Below are 20,667 nucleotides of genomic sequence, written 5' to 3' on the forward strand. Positions count from 1 at the left end.
TGATTATTTGTAGATGTCTCTACAATTAAAGGTTTCAGGAGGTGATGAAGGCACCTAGACACCGGTCTTGAACCATGGGTTCTCATACGCCCCCCTGCCATTAAAAGAAAAATGAAAAATGAGCAGTATGGTTGCGTATCCCGCTCGCGGTTACACCTGAATCGTTCGTTACCACCGATTATTGTTTGGGGTGTACGTGAAGTCGTGTGCACTTCTCTTAATTGATGGTAATGAATAAATCTTGTAATTATCGCAGCTGCTTTTATCCAATCTGAACGCATCGGACAGTGGGCTACACCACACCGTCTCTCTGATGTACGTAGGCGGCCGTCATATTGGATTTGGAACTACTTTTGAAAACAAGATGGCGGCCCCAACCATTCAAACACCATGTAAACAAGATAAAATAAAATGCGTCTTTTGTAGCTCGTCAGTATTAAGATTGCATTGTTTAAATAATAATAAATGTAGATCTGCAAATTCTCACAATATATTAACAAACTTGATAAAAGTAAAAGATGCCAGTATTGACATTGAGATCATATTAAATCATCTGTTTCTGTGCTGTGATTGTATTGACTATATTACAAATTTAAATACAAAAACTGAACTCCTATATGAAAATGTGAGGCAAATCATTCAAAATGTCAAACGAACGAAGCGCGGCCTCCTTTCTCCAAGACAAAAGGTCTCCGACCAGATACTGTTGTCAGTGGAGAAGCTGAAACAACTAAAATTGACAGGTAATTGTAATGTATAAGAGTACTATAGATTACACTGTATTCAAAAATGCATAATGAAAAGGCAACCTGAAGGGGAGACTCTTCGGCATTGTCAGTCATGTTCCCTGTAGACTGACAAGAAAATCTGAAGCAAATTTATCTGTTGTTCATAAATAATCCTTTAAAAGTCATGTACAGATGCATCAATAGAAACATACTACAAAGTAAAAGTTTTATACAATAAAAATTATTCATAACAGTTTAGCAATATAGTATTTAGCAATTTTAGAAATTTATTTGCTTTAACTTTGTTTTACTGACAATGATTTGTTCAGACTGACAAATTCTGTCAGACCAAATGACTGACAGGTATTTAAAGTTGTCATGAACACTGCAAAAAAACAACAATGATTATAAAGAAACAAAGAACTAATAAACAGTTTTATTGTTGGCTCTTAATCTTTTGTCTGGCGACGCATCTGACTTGCAGAGTTTTATTCATTAAAGCATCGCAAGTTGAAATAGTTGCATTTTTAAAATACAAATATAAATTAATGTTGTCACTAAAAGTAGATTAGATTGCACTTACACATGTAATAATATCAGCATTTATTTAAATAACATAAAATGATGCAGCTGAATAATTATCTTGATCTACTCTTAATAGACAATACACAAGTTACAACCTCTATTATGTATTATTTTTTTTTACTTTCACCTTTAAAATTTATTTTTCAGACCAAAATTTGTTAAGCATCTGGCCTTAACTTTATTTATAGGCGCATACCTTATTCCATGACACTTGTCCTATGCCAATCATCTTTTAAGAAAAAAAAGTCCAATATCATTCCTTGAAAATTGAATGCTACAGTGTAGCATATATGTATATGTAACCAAGTTCAAACAAGAATATTACTATGATAATACCATTATTCCCTTCAACGAGCATCAGAGCAATCCTTATTTATAATAAAAGACTTATTGGAAAATAAATATAAAAAAAAGTGTTCTATTTATTACTAGAGACTTTGCAGTAATCACAGAGGTGTTTCATTTTCAAATCAAACAAACTTTGTTGTTAAGATAGCCAGGCATTAAATACATGTTCCTGTGCAGAAAAATAACTGATAATGAGTTTCATCCACTAAGACACATAATCTTCCAACTTTTATAAATTAATAATCTGTAGACATTAAAAGTTATTCCTAATCAAGTGTACAATATAAAGAAGTGAAACTCCGGCTGCTGGAGTAGTATTGTATTCTCATTATATACAATTAGTTGGTCCTTGATTTCTATTAAAGACTGCATTGTATGATTATAAATTATGTATTAGTCTTAATTAATAGAAGCTTTGTATTTGATTAAGTACATGACCAACATTTGGGCAAATCTTCATGGTTTCTGCTAATTATTGACTGATTTACTTTTCATGCTTTACATTTATTTCATATTTCAAGATATATATCTTTATACCCAAATCAAAACAGTAGATTTTACACCATTTAATTTCCGGTACTGTCAGTACACATTAACACGGTGGATATTTGATGCTGTTTATTTTTTTAATGATTTAAATTAACTTACATACATATATTATAAACTTACTGCTTACTGTTTGTGTATTCTAATAGTCAGAGATACAGAACATTCAGTATGCTTTATGCTTTACAATGTACCATGTTATTGGCTTGTTGATATCATGTATATTTAACTAACATTTTGATGATTTGTTTTAATATGAAACTTAAAAACAGAATCATCATCACTCAGCACTGGTGACAAAAGAAGCAGAAAACGAATTTCATTTGGAGATGAGCATGGCTATGCAAAACATTCTGTTGAAGAACTCAATGAGAATGAGAATTTTCAAACTGATGCAGAAAACATTGTTAAAAATCCTGAGATTTCTGAAAATTTAACACTTATTGAGAATCAAATGAACTCAGTTGCAAATAAACATAGTGTTTTGTTTCCAAGTGGGTCAAAAACTATGACGGATAAACATTTGTTCAATAGGGCTGTCATTGAATTTAGTAAGACTTGCCCTTTACTTTTTCAGTCATTGTTAATAGCCTTCAGTAAAATTCAAGACCCTGTTTCAAAAATTGCAACACTGGCAACAGTATATGGTATGATATTACACAGCCGAAACAACAAAGTTTCTGGTATACAACGATTGTTCTCAACAGTTGCTCTTGCATACAGTGCAGATAATAGGGTACATGTTAATTTAAAATGTTGAAAAATTGTTAATGAATGTTGATATGACCAAGGGTAAGAGTTGGCAATTTTGCATTAAAATTTTAAAAGTTATAATGATGATGTAATTTCTTTTTTTGCATACTATAACAAATCTATTCAGAAAAAAACAAAAAACTAAGGAAGAACAGTTAAAAATGCTTAGAACTTTTACCCTTGCAACATGTAGAAAGTTTACTGCATGTGTCTGCATTCCACCCATTTGTTATAATGTTAAAAACATTATACAATGCCTCATTTAACTCTTTCAGTGCGGGAACCGAATTTTGAAGGACTTTGCAAACAGTTTGGATCCAGATGAGACGCCACAGAACATGGCGTCTCATCAGGATCCAAACTGTTTGCTATTCTGATAGTATTCATTGAAAAAAAAATCGAAGAAAATGCTAATTTTAGAAATTCAGCAGACTACATTTTAGCAGACGACAAATTTCCCAGCATGCAAAGGGTTATTCAATAAAAAAGTAGAACATCCTGCATGCATTTCATTAAAAAAAGAAGTGGAGTTTTTATCCTTTGATATAGAACAGCTTTTTGGAAAGAAATTCTTCACATGTATTGAATTATGCATATAGCAAACTCTGTATATTATACTATTTCTATTGCATGAAGTTGTTTTTGTTTTAAAATCTTTGTTTTTAGCTCGACTATATATATATATGTACATATAGTGGAGCTTTCCTACTCATCCCCCCTCTCCAACCCTCCACCAAAAAGAATTTATTTTTGAAACATGTAAAAAAAACACAAATATTTATTTCATATTTGAAGGACCATCCCACCCAAGCTATTGCTATCAAACTTGAATTCAGAAATAAAATCTTATTACTTTGTTTTATGTTTTACAAATGTTTAATAGCTTGTGGAAAACATACCTGAACTCAGAATCGTCTATAAAGTACAACTAATTTAAAACATAAGCGATCAATATGTTTCAATTATGGCCCTCTTCCACTTAGAATATGACTATATTATCTTGACATTATTGAATATAAACAATTTCCCCATGATAGCTTACATTATACTGTCAAGCTATCGAATTGTCGAGCGCGCTGTCTCCTGACAGCTCTTGTTATGTTTTATTATGTTGCAGTTTTAGCTCAACGTGGAATAATAATTATGCTCATGGAGAGCTTTAAGGATACTGTTTTGTCTGTCATCTGTCTGTCAGTGCCATTATCTTTTTACCAACCTCTCCTCCTTAACTGCTACCCAGAATTTATTGAAACCTCACAGGAATGATCCTGGGATGACTCTCTCACAAAGTTTTTTAAATTGTTCTGTCTGCTGCATAAGTTGGTCAACAGAGCTAAAAATATATTTTAAAAATCAAAACTTTTTTTTTTCTCTTACTCCTCAAGGCCTAGAGCTTTGATGTTTGGCATGAAACATGGTGTAGTAGGTCTCCACAAAGATTGGATCAAAACTGGGATCAAAATAAGCCCGCCCTGGTTGTTAATGTTTTTCCTGCATGTATATATCAACAATTTCAAGATCTTCCATGAAACTGCAAGGCTTAGAGCCTAGATATTTGGCATGAAACACTATCTGGTAGATGTCTACCATGATTGTTCAAATTATGACTGTGATGTCAAAATTAGCTCCGCCCTGGTGGCCAAAATGTTTTCCTCATATTTATACTGTAAAATCCTCAAACATTTCCTTCTCAAAAGAAACTTAAAGTCCTAGGGCTTTCTGCCAGTGAGACTTAAACTTTATATTGCATTAATTTATTCAGGTTAGCGACACAGGCCCTCTGGGGCCTCTTGTTAAAGTTCTTGTAGACTAGTTTTCCTGAAGAAATATCATGAACTTTATCAGGTTGTTCACTTGGGGGTTTGAATATTTATGTTTTAAAGATACTATTATTTGTAACTTAAAAAAATAAATTAGAAGTGTCAGGCAAAATTTAAGTGTCAAAGAATTAAAGGTTTTTAATTCTAATGAATACATGTAGTTTAAGAGAAATTATTATAATTTGCATATAAAAATAAATTGTAATGTTTCCTTATGTTAATATACATAATTTCTCTAAATAGCTTTACAAACCCTGTACTTATGTTACAACATTAAAACATTAATAGTTCATTAAGACTCATTCACTTAATTCACTAATACATTATTCTTGTACATTCATAAATATTAGCTGTTTGCATACTGTATTATCCATACCCTTGTGTTTATGATAATGTGATGATGCATAATCTATATCATATTAGAAACATTTTATGTGTTTCATCAACAGTTAAAACAGTAACAACATTACAGAGGCATATCGAAGCTATTTACCTGAAAAGCAGATATTCAAAAACACAATGCCCCAGTTACAGGAATACAAAATCACGAGGAACAATACTTTATTGACAAACTCATTTTAGAAATATATCTAAAACTTCACAAAAGATTATTCCCAATAATGTCCAAATTGAGCTTGAACTTATGCCCCACAGTGAATTTTTTACACAGATGTTTTGTTATTATTGTGTCTATTATTGTCAGTGAGCATGCATATAGCAGTATGCTAAAGTACATTTCATTCACAAGTATTTTACTGCTTACTGGGATTTTATTGTGTCCGCGACAAGTGATCAGTGGACAACTTTTTACAATTCTTAAAATACAAATTTTTCAGATATGTTTGAAATTAAGCAAACGTATAGTAAATACTTTTTAATCAATACTTTTTTCTGCAAATATGATACAGAATTAGCTGTCAATATATATGCCCCTTTAATGTTAAAAAATATATCTGTATTAGTTTTGCTTTTTAACAATCTGAATGCATATTTTCAGTTGCTGACAAAGCTGAACACTGTCCATCTTACACTGACAGAGCACTCAAAGAGAAACCTCATCAATCTATATGGAGAAGAGGCTGAAGAGAGAATTCTCAAAGCTGTGTCAGCAGGAAATGATGGAAAATTAAATGGAGACAACTTGGATATTCGGTAGTTTTAATTTCTTTCTTTAAATTTAATATCATATAACTCATACTTTGTATAAAAAAAGAGTATATATTTTTATCCATTTACAAATATTATCAGTTACCTTTACATTTAACATAATAATGTATTGTTGAGTTTTTATACAAAATAAAATAATATCTCAATGTCAATATCATTTGACAACATTCAACCAAAAACGTATTGACTGAAAAATATAGGCATTGTAATGTATAGTATCTAGTTATATATAGGTTCATTAACATTTATAATTAATACACAAATTCTTGTTCCACAGAGTTCAAACCAATGATGTCAGATTATCATCAAAGGACAAAGATTACCACTTCTTTGCATCAGACTTCACAATAGATAGGGTGAACTTGACAGGTCTGAGTAAAGTGACTCCAAGTAAAGAAAACATTAACTTGTCAGTCAAAGACTTTGTTCCAAGCCAAGAGGAGTACACATACTTTACAGACTCACTTAAACTCCTTATAGCCAGAGATCTTCTGAAATTAAATGGTTTCAAATGGATGAAAGGTGTTGTTCCGCTTCATATTCCTCACGATTTTGAAGAAGACATGGCTAAAAAATCCAAGATATTTGTTCTTCCTGTCAGTCTAAACAACGAATCATCTTATCAAGACTGTATTCACATAATGGATGAATATGAACAGTACATCAACAGATGGTACTCGAAAACTGGAAGAGGTATTTTGTTATATTTAATTTAATTTATGTGCTATAGATATATATGTTACCTGTCAAGATTCATGAACACCTTGTACATGTAGTTTTTACTTTTTTAAGTCAGTGTTGTTTCTTTTTCATTAAAAAACTGCATTTTGTTGTTAAAAGGAAATTTGTTTTAAACATCAGTCTATTATAATAGTATTAAGGAAATTGCATTAATTTATACATATATGAATACTGGTATGTGTTATTATAAACTAGGAGCAGAGCTGTCTGCATTAAGGGTGCCTGTCGGTGGAGATCAGTTGACACGCGTAAGACTTGAGGGAGCAAAGTCATCGAGAGCTGGAGCCCACACTACTTCAGAACGATTTGATCATCTTGATCCAGTCATTATTGAGATGTTCCACACACTACAAGATTATCTTGAAGTATGTCCTGTTCACTATTCTTGTTTTGTGTCTTTTAAGGATTATGAATATTATTAGAAGAAATGTAAAAAATATGTGAATGAAATGTTTATTTCGCTTTTGAAATATCTCTTGTGTTTGCTCTTTTAACTTAATTATTTTTATGTACATAATTACAGAAGCTGTGTAAGAAATTTTTGGACTTTGGCAAGGCAAGAGACCCAGGCACACTAGCCAACCTGAAGATAGCAATTCAAAGGGTTAATGTGAATGGGAATGTAAAAAGCCGTTTTAAGGTAATTTAAAAAATTCATGAGTAACATTAAGAAACAATTTGTTTCCACGAATAACACTAAGAAACAGATTAAATGGACATGCTATTGTGAAAAAAAAGAAGATATATTATAAGATTTAATTTTGGGAACAAACAAGTAACCCAATTTGAATATTTTTTAGGCTCATGAGGACTTCATTATCACATGTGGTACCAGTTACCTGTATTCATACATCTTATCAAAGTTCAACATGGAGACCCTGGAGGACTTCCCCAAACACCCTGCTATCAAAGAGTCCATCAATATGTGGACGGTCGAACCAAAACGCAAGGTCTTCAACAAGATAATGGACGAGGTTTTGTCTGACCTTTTGATTCCGTTTGAGGTTGAGGTAAATACTGCATTTTCTTCATATTTTTTTCATATAACAAACACCCATTGCTGATATTTTTAAGGCAAGACTTTGCCGACTATTTTGGTATTTTAAGCTGACACATATCACACAAATATGAAAAAGATTTAATTGAAGCTTGCCAAACTGTTTGGCTCCTTCGCACATAATTCACAACATTTATGTAACATTTTTACTGTATTACGGCTACAAAAATAATGTCTTTTTAATAATGCCTGTTTATGTTAATAGCACTTCAAACATAAATTATATTTCATTGTTTTTTTTACTGTTTACATGTATAGAGGTATTGGTTTGCACTGAGTTTTATTTTTGCATAAGACTTGATCTTCTTTTTTTATAGTTTCATCCATTCATATCAAGCCACCCTTAGAACATGTTTTCTTTTCCTTAAATTGAGTGTCATTTATCTGCTAATTTTCTTCAAGGAACCGGATGAAAGAGTCACCATCACAGTCCAGAACCAGAAGTTTGAAGTTGCTGTTGAACATAGTGCAATGTTAAAAATACCCTTAATCATAAACAATGCCAGGTACACAGTAGCTGTGTCAACAACTGACATCAGGAAAGGTGTAACAGTGCAAGTTGGTGGTGTTGCCCTCAATCTGAAGTCGTCACATGAAGACGGAGACAACACATTGAAAACATATGCAGTAAATTTTCTTCAGTGGTATTTTTCTGTCATACAAATGAAAGATGCCATAAGAGAAGGGGATATGAGACGTGTAAACATTACACTTAAACATATGGTACCATTCTTCTACAGTCATTCTGTTTTGTCCAAGTACATGGTTGAATGCATTGACTATATTTTGAAAACGGAGCACACTCTATCACCATACATGTCCCTGAAAGTTCGTGCAGCAACTTTTGTGAATCCAAAAGGAAGAAAAGGAAAAAACAAAGCTGCAGATATGCAGAAAGAAAATGAAGTAAAATACCTGAAAAACCTCATCCGTTCTTTAGGTGCAAACAAAACAGAAAAATCTATTGTAGGTATCACTAAAGCCGGCCCAGTCATGCTAGAAATTGCAGAAAATTTTGATGAAATGACTGGATCAAAAACAGTGAAAACCACTCACAAATTGAAAAGCAAAGAGATTGACATTGAAGTTCTGACCAATAAACTCGTGGGTTTACGATTATGGGATCAGGATAAACCAAGTATGTTGCCCGACTCGCTTTCAAAGTCTCCCTTTGCATTTGATCGCAAAGTGTTCAAAACAACTGTCATGTCTAAAATACAGAGACTGTTAATGGATGTTCCAACTGTTGAGAATGATAATGATGAGTAGATGTGTGATTATAATTGTCTCTCTTAAAGGGTGCGCAGGACATTTGTTATTCCCATTCCACTGATTGTAAACATTAAAGAGATTCATCTTCAGGCATTCATCAGTTAGCAAACATTGAAGAGATTCATCTTCAGTCATGAATCACTTGATTTTGAAAATCCATTCACTTTTCAAATTATTTTGCACAATCATGTTTATTTTGCAATATTTGATACTTTTGTATTGTACAGTACATAAAAATTAGCTTCCTGTGTTAAAGATTTAATTTTTGAGGGAAAAAAATACATGGTCAGATGAATTAAATATTTTGAATCTTGGCAATTTAACGTTTAAGTGTGTTTGACTGGAATTTGGCTTATTCAACTTTTGAAGCAGAACAACTTCAAAATAATATGTAAGACTGTTGTGTACTTCAAGAAAATATTTGTTGAAATAACATTTTTTCAATATTTTCTAACATTGTGTTAAGTATGATTACTTTTACAGACAATTATGAATGAATATCATCCCAAGACAACACTTTTAGAACATTATTATGCCCCCCGGATTGAATGATCGGGGGCATATTGTTTTTGGCCAGTCTGTCACTTTTGAAATATTGAACATAGCAACTTGATATTTGGCATGCATGTGTATCTCATGAAGCTGCACATTTTGAGTGGTGAAAGGTGAAGGTCATCCTTCAAGGTCAAAGGTAAATTTAAAAAAAGCGGCCCATAAGGGGGCATTGTGTTTCTGACAAACACATCTCTGTTTAAGGATACGTTCACATATAGCGCGTTTTCTTCTTCATTATACTCCCACAGTCAAAGTTTAGGGGGGTATATAGGAGTGAAATTTTGTCAGTATGTCAGTCCATATATCAACCTTTGGGTCAATCACGCTATAATCTTTGTATATACTGCTTATTACTGTTGCTGTTAGAACGTAAAATAAATGGTGATGTGCTTAAAATCACCAAACATGTAAATAAGTTTTTCTTATTTTGTGAAGACAACGTGCAAAATATTCTGTGTCAATGCGGCATGTGGTGGTATTTGTCATGTCTGTGACAAAGCTCTAGTTCCATTTTGTTTTCTGTTAGGATCATTTTCTACATAGACAGAAGCTAGTACACATGTCAATTGAAAAGAAAACGAATTGTAATTAGTAAATTAAGAAATAGTAAACCCCACTGAGGGTCATATGGCTTCAGTCCATATACAGTTTGTGACTGCCTGGCTGGTCACTATAATGCAATTGGGACCAAAGTGGAGTTTAATATGTCTTATATTACACTGAAGAGGTTTCCCTGCACCACTGTACAGTGTTGTACGATTGTTTATGGAATAGAACCTAAATATACAAATTAAATCCCGAAGTTTGTAGCCCTGCAGTACATCTGCAATGTTGTAATTAATATAATTTTAGAATAGAAATACTTGTTCTTTTAGATTTGAATAATGTTGTTTTCACTTCAAGAAACAACTTATTGGCTTTCTAAACATTTATTTACATTTGAATATTTTGTAAGTTATGACAACTAATGTTTAACAATAACAGAAATAAATATTTTATTATTTTACTCCTCAGAGATATTAGTCCTTCTATATCTATATTTTTGGTTAATTTAATGCAAATTGAGTGGTCCATATACTCTCAAGTTTCATTATGGCATTTTACAGACTGAAACCGGTTATATACATGTAGATATAGAAGGACCATTATCTCTGAGGTGTAATAGTTATATATACATAACAATTTGTAATTATATACATTATAATGATGGATTTTAACAGTTTTTATATCTCATTGGAACAAATATACTTATTTAGTTAAAATGTTACTAATATAAATAATGTATTTTAGGTCTTGACAACTCATGCAAATTATGAATGATAACACTTTTACAGTTACACAAGTGAATACATGAATATATACCTATGTCCGTATTTTTTTGGTTTCAATGGTTTATATTTTATGCTCAATAAAACAATTTGAATATCCTTGTATCTTGTTTCCTGTCTTCTCTTAACAAGAGGGCCAAGATGGCCCCAGTTCGCTCACCTGAGAGGAGCCGGTTCATTCAATCTTTACCAAACCTCAAACTTGACCTAGATATTGTCCAGACAAACATCCTGGTCAAGTTTCATTATTATTGAACCAAAACTCAGGCATATGGAATGTTTTTGTAAGATTTGACCTGGTGACCTATATTTTGAGTTGACCCCCCCCCCCCAACTTACCAAACATCAAACTTTGCTTACAAAAATAAATATGACCAAGATTTATAAAATCTGAAACAAAATTGTGACCTCTAGAGTGTTAACAAGGATTTTGTATAATATAATGAAAATTTGGACAATCTAAGGGCAATAATTATGGCATTAATTATGTGATATATATAAAACCAATTTTTGTACCAAGTTTCATGATGATTGGGCAAAAAAAGGGATTTCGAGAGTGTTCACAAGCTTGTTTTCCTATATAAATATAAGAAAACTGCCCCCCCCCCCCACCCTGCAGCCATGTTATTCAACTGACCGGAACCATTTTCGAACTCAACCCTCATATCAAGGAAAGAAATTTTTTGACCAAATTTCATGAAAATTGGGCCAAAAATGTGACTCTTTCTAGAGTGTTCACATGTTTCACTATATACATATAGAGATAAATGCCCCGCCCAATGGCGGCCTTGTTTGTTCACCGATCTGGACCATTTTCGAACTCGTCCGAGATATCAATAAAACCAATGTTTTGACCAACTTTCATGATGATTGGGCGAAAATTGTGACTTATAGAGTGTTAACAAGGTTTCTCTATAGCCAAACAAGGAATACTGCCCCACTGGCGGCCATGTTTTTCAACATACCGGAACCACTTTTGAACTCGACCAACATATCATTATGGCAAACATTTTGACAAAGTAACATGAAGATTGGTCATGAAATGTGACTTCAACAGTGTTTACAAGGGTTTTCTTTTTTTTGACCTAGTGACCTAGTTTTTGACCTAGCATGACCCAGTTTCGAACTTGATCGAGATATCATTAAGACAAATCTTCTAACCAAGTTTCATGAAGATCCGACATGAAATGTGACCTATAGTGTTCACAAACCAAATGTGGACGACGGACAGATGCAAGACAGACGAAGACCGGTCACAAAAGCTCATCTGACCAATCAGGTGAGCTAAAAAGATATATGATTGGCACAAATTACCAAAGATGGCAGAAAATTATAATTAATATTTTTTGTTCGAATGACAAAGTACAAAAAGTATGCAACTATTAACATGAAGCATTCATTTGTCTATTGTCATGCAAGGAGCATTGCAGCAAGCATCAACTTAACCTGTGTTTCTGAGATTTGTAGAAAAAAGGCAAATCATTGATAAAAAGGACACAGATATATCACAACAGCTTGCACTGGAAGTGAACTTTTTTCACCAAACATATCCAATTCAAAACAATACCATAAGTGGATTGTTTCCACAGACATGTACAAGGAAGACTGACAAAAAAGTTTTTGTTTTACAGGCCTTTTTTCTTTAGTCAGATGTAGTTGAAGAGTATGGTTTAAAAGCTTCAAATCTCAAGTTATAACAATAATTATTTTACCCACATTATCTCGTAAACCGTTTAGGCCAATTTGGTAAAACTAGACAGGAACATTCCTGGTACATGTATGAAGCTTTTTCAAACCACAAGGTCTAGAGCATAGATATTTGGCAAGAGTATAATGGTAAAGAGCACATTTCTAGTGGAACTCTACCAAGGTTGTTCAAATTATGCACAGTGGTCAAAATAAGCCACGCCCTAAGGAATGATGTATTAAACTTACTTGTTTAAAGTAAAAACTAAAAGAATCTCCAAAACCACTTAATTATATTTTGCCATCAAACATCGTCTAGCAGACCTCCACCATGTTTGTTCAAATGTTATGCCACTGGGGTCAAATTTAGCTCCGCTCAGGGGTAAAAATTTCCGTATATGTTTAAAGAAAAAAAGATATCTCTGAAACCACAAGGTCAAGAGCATAAATTTTTGGCTTGAAACTTTGTCAAGTAGACCACTATGAAGATTGTTGAAATAAAAGCCCCGAATTATAAATTAGTCCAGCCCTGGGGGTGGCCAATGCATTTTCAATATATATGTATATGGTAAACACTTCAAACATGTCTTCTTCAAAACCGTGAAAGACCTTGAGTATAGATATTTGACATGAAACATTTTCTAGTGAACCTCTACCGAAATTTTTAAATTACATCCATATAAGAATATGGTAAAAGCCTCCATAATTCAGGGATTTCACAGATTTAAAAAAAACCAGCACTCAACATGACCCAAGGCTTCAAAATTTCAGGGGTCAAAATGAAAATGATTGGGGTCAATATACTCAAGTATCTTGAAATTTGTTCCTTTACGAGTGTTTACTATTTTGTAAAATCTTATTTATATGTATCATGGTGAAAAGCATTTTTTGTAGCATACATCTCATTTCTTGACTTTTAAAAAGTTGGATTATGAAAAACAAATGTCTCAAAATGATGCAAGGCTATTGTTTTGCTGGAGTCAAAAATGAGAAATTGCAATTTGCTTGCATCAAAACGCAGGATTTTGCTTCGATTGAAATTTCTGTAAATGTAGAATAAAGTGCTAATGAAGATGCCTGTCAGTGCATTGTATTCAGGTTTGCAATCTATAATGGTGACGATTAAAAAAAAAAGTACTATCAATTTGCTTTGAATTTTTCTCTACAATTCTTACAACAGTTTTCTTTTGTTCCACTATACAAAACATTGTCAAACCCAAAATATTTCACCAACTGAAGTCGAAGACATGTTTCAGTGTTTTGACAAAAATCAACCATTTCTTTGGTCATTCCTTTTCTATTAGATGCAATATCACTATTATTAAAAAATAGCACAGCTGAGGACTGTTGTCCGGTACGGCCTGCCCTTCCTATTTCTTGCAGATAGTTTTCAAGACAAACTGGAGGCCTCATATGCATAACTCTCTCAACAGAAGGAGCATTTAACCCCATTCCCAAGGCCACTGTTGCCAAAATGAGGCGTGTGGTTGGAGTTCTTTTACACAGGTCTGTAATAATATGCTTTTTCATGTCTGCTGTGTAATCAGTATGAAATTGCGCAAACAATCGATTTTCGGGTATGTGCTCTTTACCATTATACTGTTTTTCCTTTAATGTACTGTTCAATACTTGATAACAATAGCCCAGCGCCTCAAGATTTTCAATATAAGCTATTGTTAATGGGAATTTTTCCATTTTATTGTCCAGTTCATGAGCTAAAGGTTCAATAAAGGAATTATATTTCTCCACTTTCCTAATATTTGGAGGTCTATTCCTTACATCAATGAAGATGTTTGGCCGGTCTGGATTAACAGCAACAACAGTAACATTTTTATACATTAGCGACTGTGCTAGGGTATTAACACTTTCTGGTTTAGCTGTTGCTGTTAGGGCCACATGGGCAATCTGTGGGTGTAGGCAGGTCAATTCTCCCAACCTTTCAAATTTAGGTCTAAATTCTGGTCCCCTGCAACGAGATATATTTATTTATGTAATTTACAATGCTGTACCTTCTGCTTATGAATGCATGATTTACCAAGCACTTAGATGGCCTTGTTGTTTTAAATGCCTGCAGTTTGAAACAAATACATCAATATCATGACTTCATAAGTTTAATATATTTCTTCACAAATCATGAACATTTATATAAACACTTTGACAGCAATTATCAGATTCTGACACATATTTTACCACAATTGTGGAAATTGTACAGGATTTTAGACCACTATAGGAAAATAAAGATTAATTGTTAAAATAATTTAAGGATAAATAATAAATTTGTCAAACTATGGAAAGAAATAACTAGGAAAATGTAGGGAAATGAATGACCTGCTAAGCTAAATTAGTGTCATAGCTTTGTCAACATGAATTTTAGGGTAACATGCCCTTGTGAAATATGTTCCCCTTGTGATAGTTAAGATGCATACCAAATTTGGACCAAAAGATTAAGCGACATGGATGCCCCTGACAAAGAGAGGGTCACGAAATTAGCTCCATTTTGTTGAGCTAAAAAGAGAGCTAATATGATTTTAGTCATATATTGATATTATGAGGTTTAAAACAAACTTGCCATTCCAATATCATGTGGACCTCATCAATAACAATGCCGCAAAGGTGCTCTTGGTAATTCTTTGATCTGATCATCTTGGCAATGGCTTTGCTTTGGAACAAACACTCTGGGTGTGTATAGATGATGTGGTATTTTCCATCCATCAGTTCCTTCATTGTGACTTCTTTAGGAAGAATCACCTTGTCTGAAACAGGATAATACATTTCTTAAAGGACATGTACTATATAAATTTTTTACAATATCCAGTCAGCATGAGTGCATGTTAATAATACCCATACTATATTGCGATGCAGTACAGCTATTTTTTTCCTTCTTTGTAAAGTACCGGAAAATGGCACTTTCCCAATCTGGGAAAAAATGACATATTTCCCAAATGAAGGTTAATTTATTTTATTTTTTTAATGAACTTTAATTAATTTACTTATGCAGCTCTATGGCTAGAACCTTAGTAAATATAATATTAACAACTAGACATCAGTTATTCTCAATTTTAAGGTATTTGTTAGCAAAAATTCAAATACACTGATTTCCTAAATTGAAGATTTCATATGGCGATTTTTCCCAATTTCAAAGTTTTCACGACTAGATTTTTCCCAATTTTGAGGTTTTCACGACTTTAATTTTTCCCAATTGGACTGGTACGGGTACTTTTCACAATAGGACAAAAAACGCTGCAATAACATAAATTCTTTAAAAACACAAATTGTTTTCCTTCCAATCCTGCTCACAACAAATAAGTATTAACAATTTTATTGGATTTGTAATTGTTATTGATAAAAACTACAGTATATATCTTTTTTTTTTATTTAGCTTTCTTTGCTTTTACAAAAGCATCCAAACATTACAAGCACTCATATACCATAGCTTATTTTAAAGAAAATCAAAGTAAAAAATGGGCTTAACTCTCAAAAAATATAGCTGTAAGAGTAAATTCTGTTTACATACACATACATGGATGATCAACAAATATTCTGTCTATGTTCATCTAAAGGACAAAGCTATCACAATTGCCTGACATTTTTTTTTTTAAACCCATCAATAATAAAAACAGACTAGTCAAAATAAATAGGCTCATTTTGTTTCTATTCCCAAATACATAGGCTAGATTTCTTCAAATGTTCTTAACATGTTGCATATAGAATAACACCGACACCATTTGAGATTTTTTTATATGTGGTTTACCATCGCAATCCGTGTCTTCCATGTCTTCTTCAGCATCAAAAGTTGTCGCTCCAGAACCACTGTATGATAAGGAACATGCCATGATCCCTTTGGCACGCAACTCCCGCACCTTACAATACAAATGTTGTTACATAAAAATACATTCTAATGTTGAACAAAGTTTAACCTCTAACTTTTATTGATAGTTTATTTTTAAACTTATAACAAGTTTGAACAAATATAAATGATAAAAGACTAAGAACTAAACATTAAAGTAAATGTTATCATGAATCACTGACTGCAATTCGATCTTCATAAACCATAAAATGCACAATATTTTGCCCCTAAACATACTGCTTTTTGTATATGCAACCAATAACACAGGTTTAAGTTGCAGATCATAGAACAGGTAACATGCTAAATAGCTTGCTTATTTTAGAAGTATTTCATTACCTGTTCTTCCATTATTGCATTGATTGGTGCAATGACAATAACTATCATAGGCTTTGACTTTCCGAACTTCTCCTGAGAAAAGAAAGAATAAAAAGTTCACAACATTGCCAACAGAAAAAGTTCAGACACTTATTAGTTCATTTTGTTTTGAATATTTATAACTAAATTATCCTAAGTATGGTTTTAGGAGTCCGCATCAAAAATCAGTTAAAACTGTTTTGTAAATTGCTACACTGTCTCAATGTCTCAGTTGGTTTTTCCATTAGCGGGATGATAATTATTAAATTTAATTGTAAATTCAATACAGATTATAGCACAGGTACATGTTTTACTAGTCACGACCCCCAACACATAATTATACATATTATAATGGGCATAAGTTGTGATAACAGTAGGCACCAAACTAAAGTTTGTTTTTGTTACTGCCATATTAGTTAAAATTCCTATTAATAAGAGGTTGATAATAATACACAATATCTAATAATTTCGACTAAATCATTAACCCATTTATGCCTAACATCCTGAAAAAAGGACATTGCAAACAGCGTAGACCCAGATGAGACGCCGCATAAATGTGGTGTCTCATCTGGGTCTGCGCTGTTTGCTTAAAAAGAATTTCTTTATGAAATAATCAAATATTCTCAATATAGAAATAAATATACTTGACATCCCTTATTTTGGAAATAAATTGATCCAATTTAGAAGGATGAGAGAGTCAACTAGGTATAAATGGGTTAATGAAATCGATCGTGATTGCAAAATGAAATTTTTGTAGACGTACTGCCATCAAATATGGGAGCATCTGGAACAGCAAACTTTTACCAAAACAAGTTGGTAGGACTGCTATTGTGTCTTTTCCATCGAACACAGCTTGAAGAACATCTAGCTGTTGCTGCTTAAGCTCAATGTTAGCTTTCAATTTCGTCAATGACACTTTCACGCAATGTTCAAACGACGCCATTGTTGTTGTTGTGAGAACTATATTTTCGATGTAATATCTTCCGCCTAGAGGCGTTAGACATATCCTTCCACCAAATACACCCGAGAGACGATCGCCGATATGGCGGAATTGTCCGAGGAATCCCAATCGGCTTTTATCTAAACTAATGCTTCACTTTATGTACTTTTCGCAAATAGGCGTTGTGGATGGGCATAGGGGGCGGCCTCGGTGCGCTTTGGGCATCGGCGGCGGACGGGCGGTTGTTAGGGCCGTGGCGTCCTTGGTTAGGCTTGTGATTTTGAATTGTGTAGTTTAATTATGCAATTGTATGATTTTGAGTTTAGGCTTGACGTCTGATGGGTATAAATAATATTCAATTATTCACATGTAATGCATGAGCATGTTTAATGATACGTATAACGACGTGTTCTACAGAATGGATTTAGTATCGTTTCAGTTCTTAAATATGTGAGAAGGATGTCGCAACGTTTACTGAAGTTTCGAGACTCTTCAACTGAGCGGTGCCATTGGGGTCGATATCTGTTGCTCATTGAACACGTACGATCGTCAGAAGATTTGTTTCTTGCATTTATGTGTAGAAAGTCCTGTCAGATACAAACACCCACTCCGTGCGTTTGTTTCAAGAAATAAAATACCCTGCTTGTCATGACACCTAAACAAATGTGTTTGTATTTATTCTAAATGGTTAGATGAAAAATAATGTATGTTTGTCATAAAATGTAATGGAATATAAAACATAATAGACATCCCTAATTTTGGAAATAAAATGATCCAATTTAGAATGATATGAGAGTCCACTAGGCATAAATGGGTTAAAGCGATGAATGTCTGATATCCGTTTGTGAAATGTAAAATCGGCAAACAGTTTATGGATTTTGACACGCATACACATGAAAATAATAATACAGGTTTAAACTGAAGAAGTTATCAGTGGTGTCTGAGTTAGTGTTTATATGGGGCTAAAATCCACTCTGTATCATAACAGTTATTGCCAACTTACTGTAGTAACAATGCACTCAAAATGCAGCTATAATTCAAAATTCGTCACAACGTTCGTGCTTCTAGTAAGCAAATTGGGTAGGAGTGCTGTGTGTTCACATAATGCGGTCTCTGGCCCGGAAAGACGTCATTCAGTTCGAAATACACACACATACACACTCGTTTTATTATTAAATAGTATAAACACGGTATGCCAATTAAAAAATTATTCTACACTTAGCATTTTAAGTTCTTTTTTTCAATATAATAAAAGATATGGGCCGTGCTCTGTGAAAAAGGGGTTTAGTGCATGTGCGTAAAGTGTCGTCCCAGTTTACCATGTGAAGTCCGCACACGCTAATCAGGGAAGACACTTTCCGCAAATACTTGATTGAAGAGGAGACTTTCGTGAAACGAAAAATATTATACAAGCGGAAAGTGTCGTCTCTGATTAGCCTGTGCGGACTGCACAGGCTAATCCCGGACGACACTTTACGCACATGCATTAAACCCCATATTCACATATATTTATTCTTTATTAAAGTCTCTTCCAATACAATACAATTTTCACAATGTTCAATGTAAATTAAAAGCATAATCATAATATTGGTCATTCAATTTAGGAATTATAAGAGACATTTTACGTTACAAAACTATCATTTTTACATTATAAAAGTTAGATTACCACCCTTAACCTTATCTAAAAATGCCATTAGATCTCCAATTAATAACTGAAATGCGTATATTGTGGCACAAGTGCGTAAGATAATAAATGTCCTAAAAGAGCCTTTATCAGCCATGGTCAGACCATGAGTGAATTGGTTAATTGTGATAATCTTATCTTGGATAAAGTGTGACAATAACCTTTTAAAATCAAATTTCAATTTTGTACAATAAAACTATTATTTCTATTTAACCCATTTAACCCATTTATGCCTAGCGTCTAGAAAAAAGGCCTTTGCAAACAGCGTAGACCCAGATGAGACGCCGCACGATGCGGCGTCTCATCTGGGTCTGCGCTGTTTGCTTAAAGGAATTTCTGTAAGAAATATTCTTAATATAGAAATAAATATACTAGACATCCCTAATTTTGGAAATAAATTGATCCAATTTAGAGGGATGGGAGAGTCCACTAGGCATACATGGGTTAAAACACACATAGCAAGGCTCATATTTATATGCCAATCGTAGTCCGGTGTGATATTCAAGGACAGGCGAGGGTGAGCTTGTCTCGTGTAAACACTTTGACCATATTAATCGTGTTCTGAGAAAACTGGGCATAATGCATGCAGTCCGCACAGGCGAATCAGGGACGACACTTTCCGCTTTTTTGACATTTTTCGTTTAGATGAAGTCTCTTCTTAGCAAAAATCCAATTAAGGCAGAAAGTGTCGCCCCTAATTAGTTTTCTCAGAACGTGACTCATATACTCTAGACTGTGGTTGACACATTTACTGCAGAGAATCTGAGAATCTGACTTTGGATTTACATGCATCTGAAGATGTTTGAGTTGATCATTCCATGTCTAGTTAGTTGAACTCTCGAATTTCGAGTGTTGTTATTTTAAGGAATTCGAAACACGTTTGACCATACCTCTTTCAAAGACTGAGAGAATATAAAGAAGAGAAACAATACTACGAGCGTGTGAAATTCTCCCCGATACTAAATCTCATGATAAAGTGACGTTACTTCTATCAGCGGCCAACACCCTCGATGTTGAGACAACAAGGAGTATATGTACTTTTTTCCATTTATATGTGCAAAACGCTAAAATTACTAATTGTGTTTAAAAATAATGTATACATAATATTCAGATGTAAATTATTTTTAATGTACATAGTACCTAAATCTATGTTAATATATATATATATATATATAGATAATAATGTATATTTTCATGTTAATGTATGATTCTTAAATCACTGAAAAGTAGAAATAAAAAGTATATATCATAGATAT

At 33.2% G+C, this 20,667-nt stretch overlaps 2 protein-coding genes across 2 annotated transcripts; one reads left to right on the top strand and one right to left on the bottom strand.

Annotated features, from left to right (window-relative positions):
- Positions 1-290: 290 nt before the first annotated feature.
- On the top strand, positions 291-10,338 carry LOC127855384 (uncharacterized). Its single transcript, XM_052390896.1, has 9 exons — positions 291-743; positions 2,480-2,572; positions 2,824-2,854; positions 5,778-5,932; positions 6,225-6,640; positions 6,884-7,053; positions 7,212-7,328; positions 7,489-7,698; positions 8,148-10,338. Exons 3-9 carry the CDS (start codon positions 2,852-2,854, stop codon positions 9,012-9,014), a joined length of 1,938 nt encoding a protein of 645 aa, XP_052246856.1. The 5' UTR covers positions 291-743; positions 2,480-2,572; positions 2,824-2,851; the 3' UTR covers positions 9,015-10,338.
- Positions 10,339-13,976: 3,638 nt separating this feature from the next.
- Positions 13,977-17,730, bottom strand: LOC127854687 (uncharacterized). Its single transcript, XM_052389746.1, has 6 exons — positions 17,551-17,730; positions 16,770-16,841; positions 16,338-16,446; positions 15,156-15,339; positions 14,366-14,552; positions 13,977-14,009 (listed from the first exon to the last, which is right to left on the bottom strand). Exons 1-6 carry the CDS (start codon positions 17,728-17,730, stop codon positions 13,977-13,979), a joined length of 765 nt encoding a protein of 254 aa, XP_052245706.1.
- Between the last annotated feature and the right edge of the window lie 2,937 nt (positions 17,731-20,667).

This window comes from Dreissena polymorpha, chromosome 13, assembly GCF_020536995.1.
Source record: "Dreissena polymorpha isolate Duluth1 chromosome 13, UMN_Dpol_1.0, whole genome shotgun sequence".
NCBI classification, from domain to species: domain Eukaryota; kingdom Metazoa; phylum Mollusca; class Bivalvia; order Myida; family Dreissenidae; genus Dreissena; species Dreissena polymorpha.

Coding starts and splice junctions, on each gene's coding strand:
- LOC127855384 (XM_052390896.1), top strand. Junction 7,054..7,211: donor CACTACAAGATTATCTTGAA/GTATGTCCTGTT, acceptor ACATAATTACAG/AAGCTGTGTAAGAAATTTTT. Junction 7,699..8,147: donor TGATTCCGTTTGAGGTTGAG/GTAAATACTGCA, acceptor ATTTTCTTCAAG/GAACCGGATGAAAGAGTCAC.
- LOC127854687 (XM_052389746.1), bottom strand. CDS start 17,730: ATGGCGTCGTTTGAACATTGCGTGAAAGTGTCATTGACGAAATTGAAA. Junction 14,553..15,155: donor GTCCACATGATATTGGAATG/GCAAGTTTGTTT, acceptor ATCTCGTTGCAG/GGGACCAGAATTTAGACCTA. Junction 14,010..14,365: donor GGCCAAACATCTTCATTGAT/GTAAGGAATAGA, acceptor TTCTGTTGAGAG/AGTTATGCATATGAGGCCTC.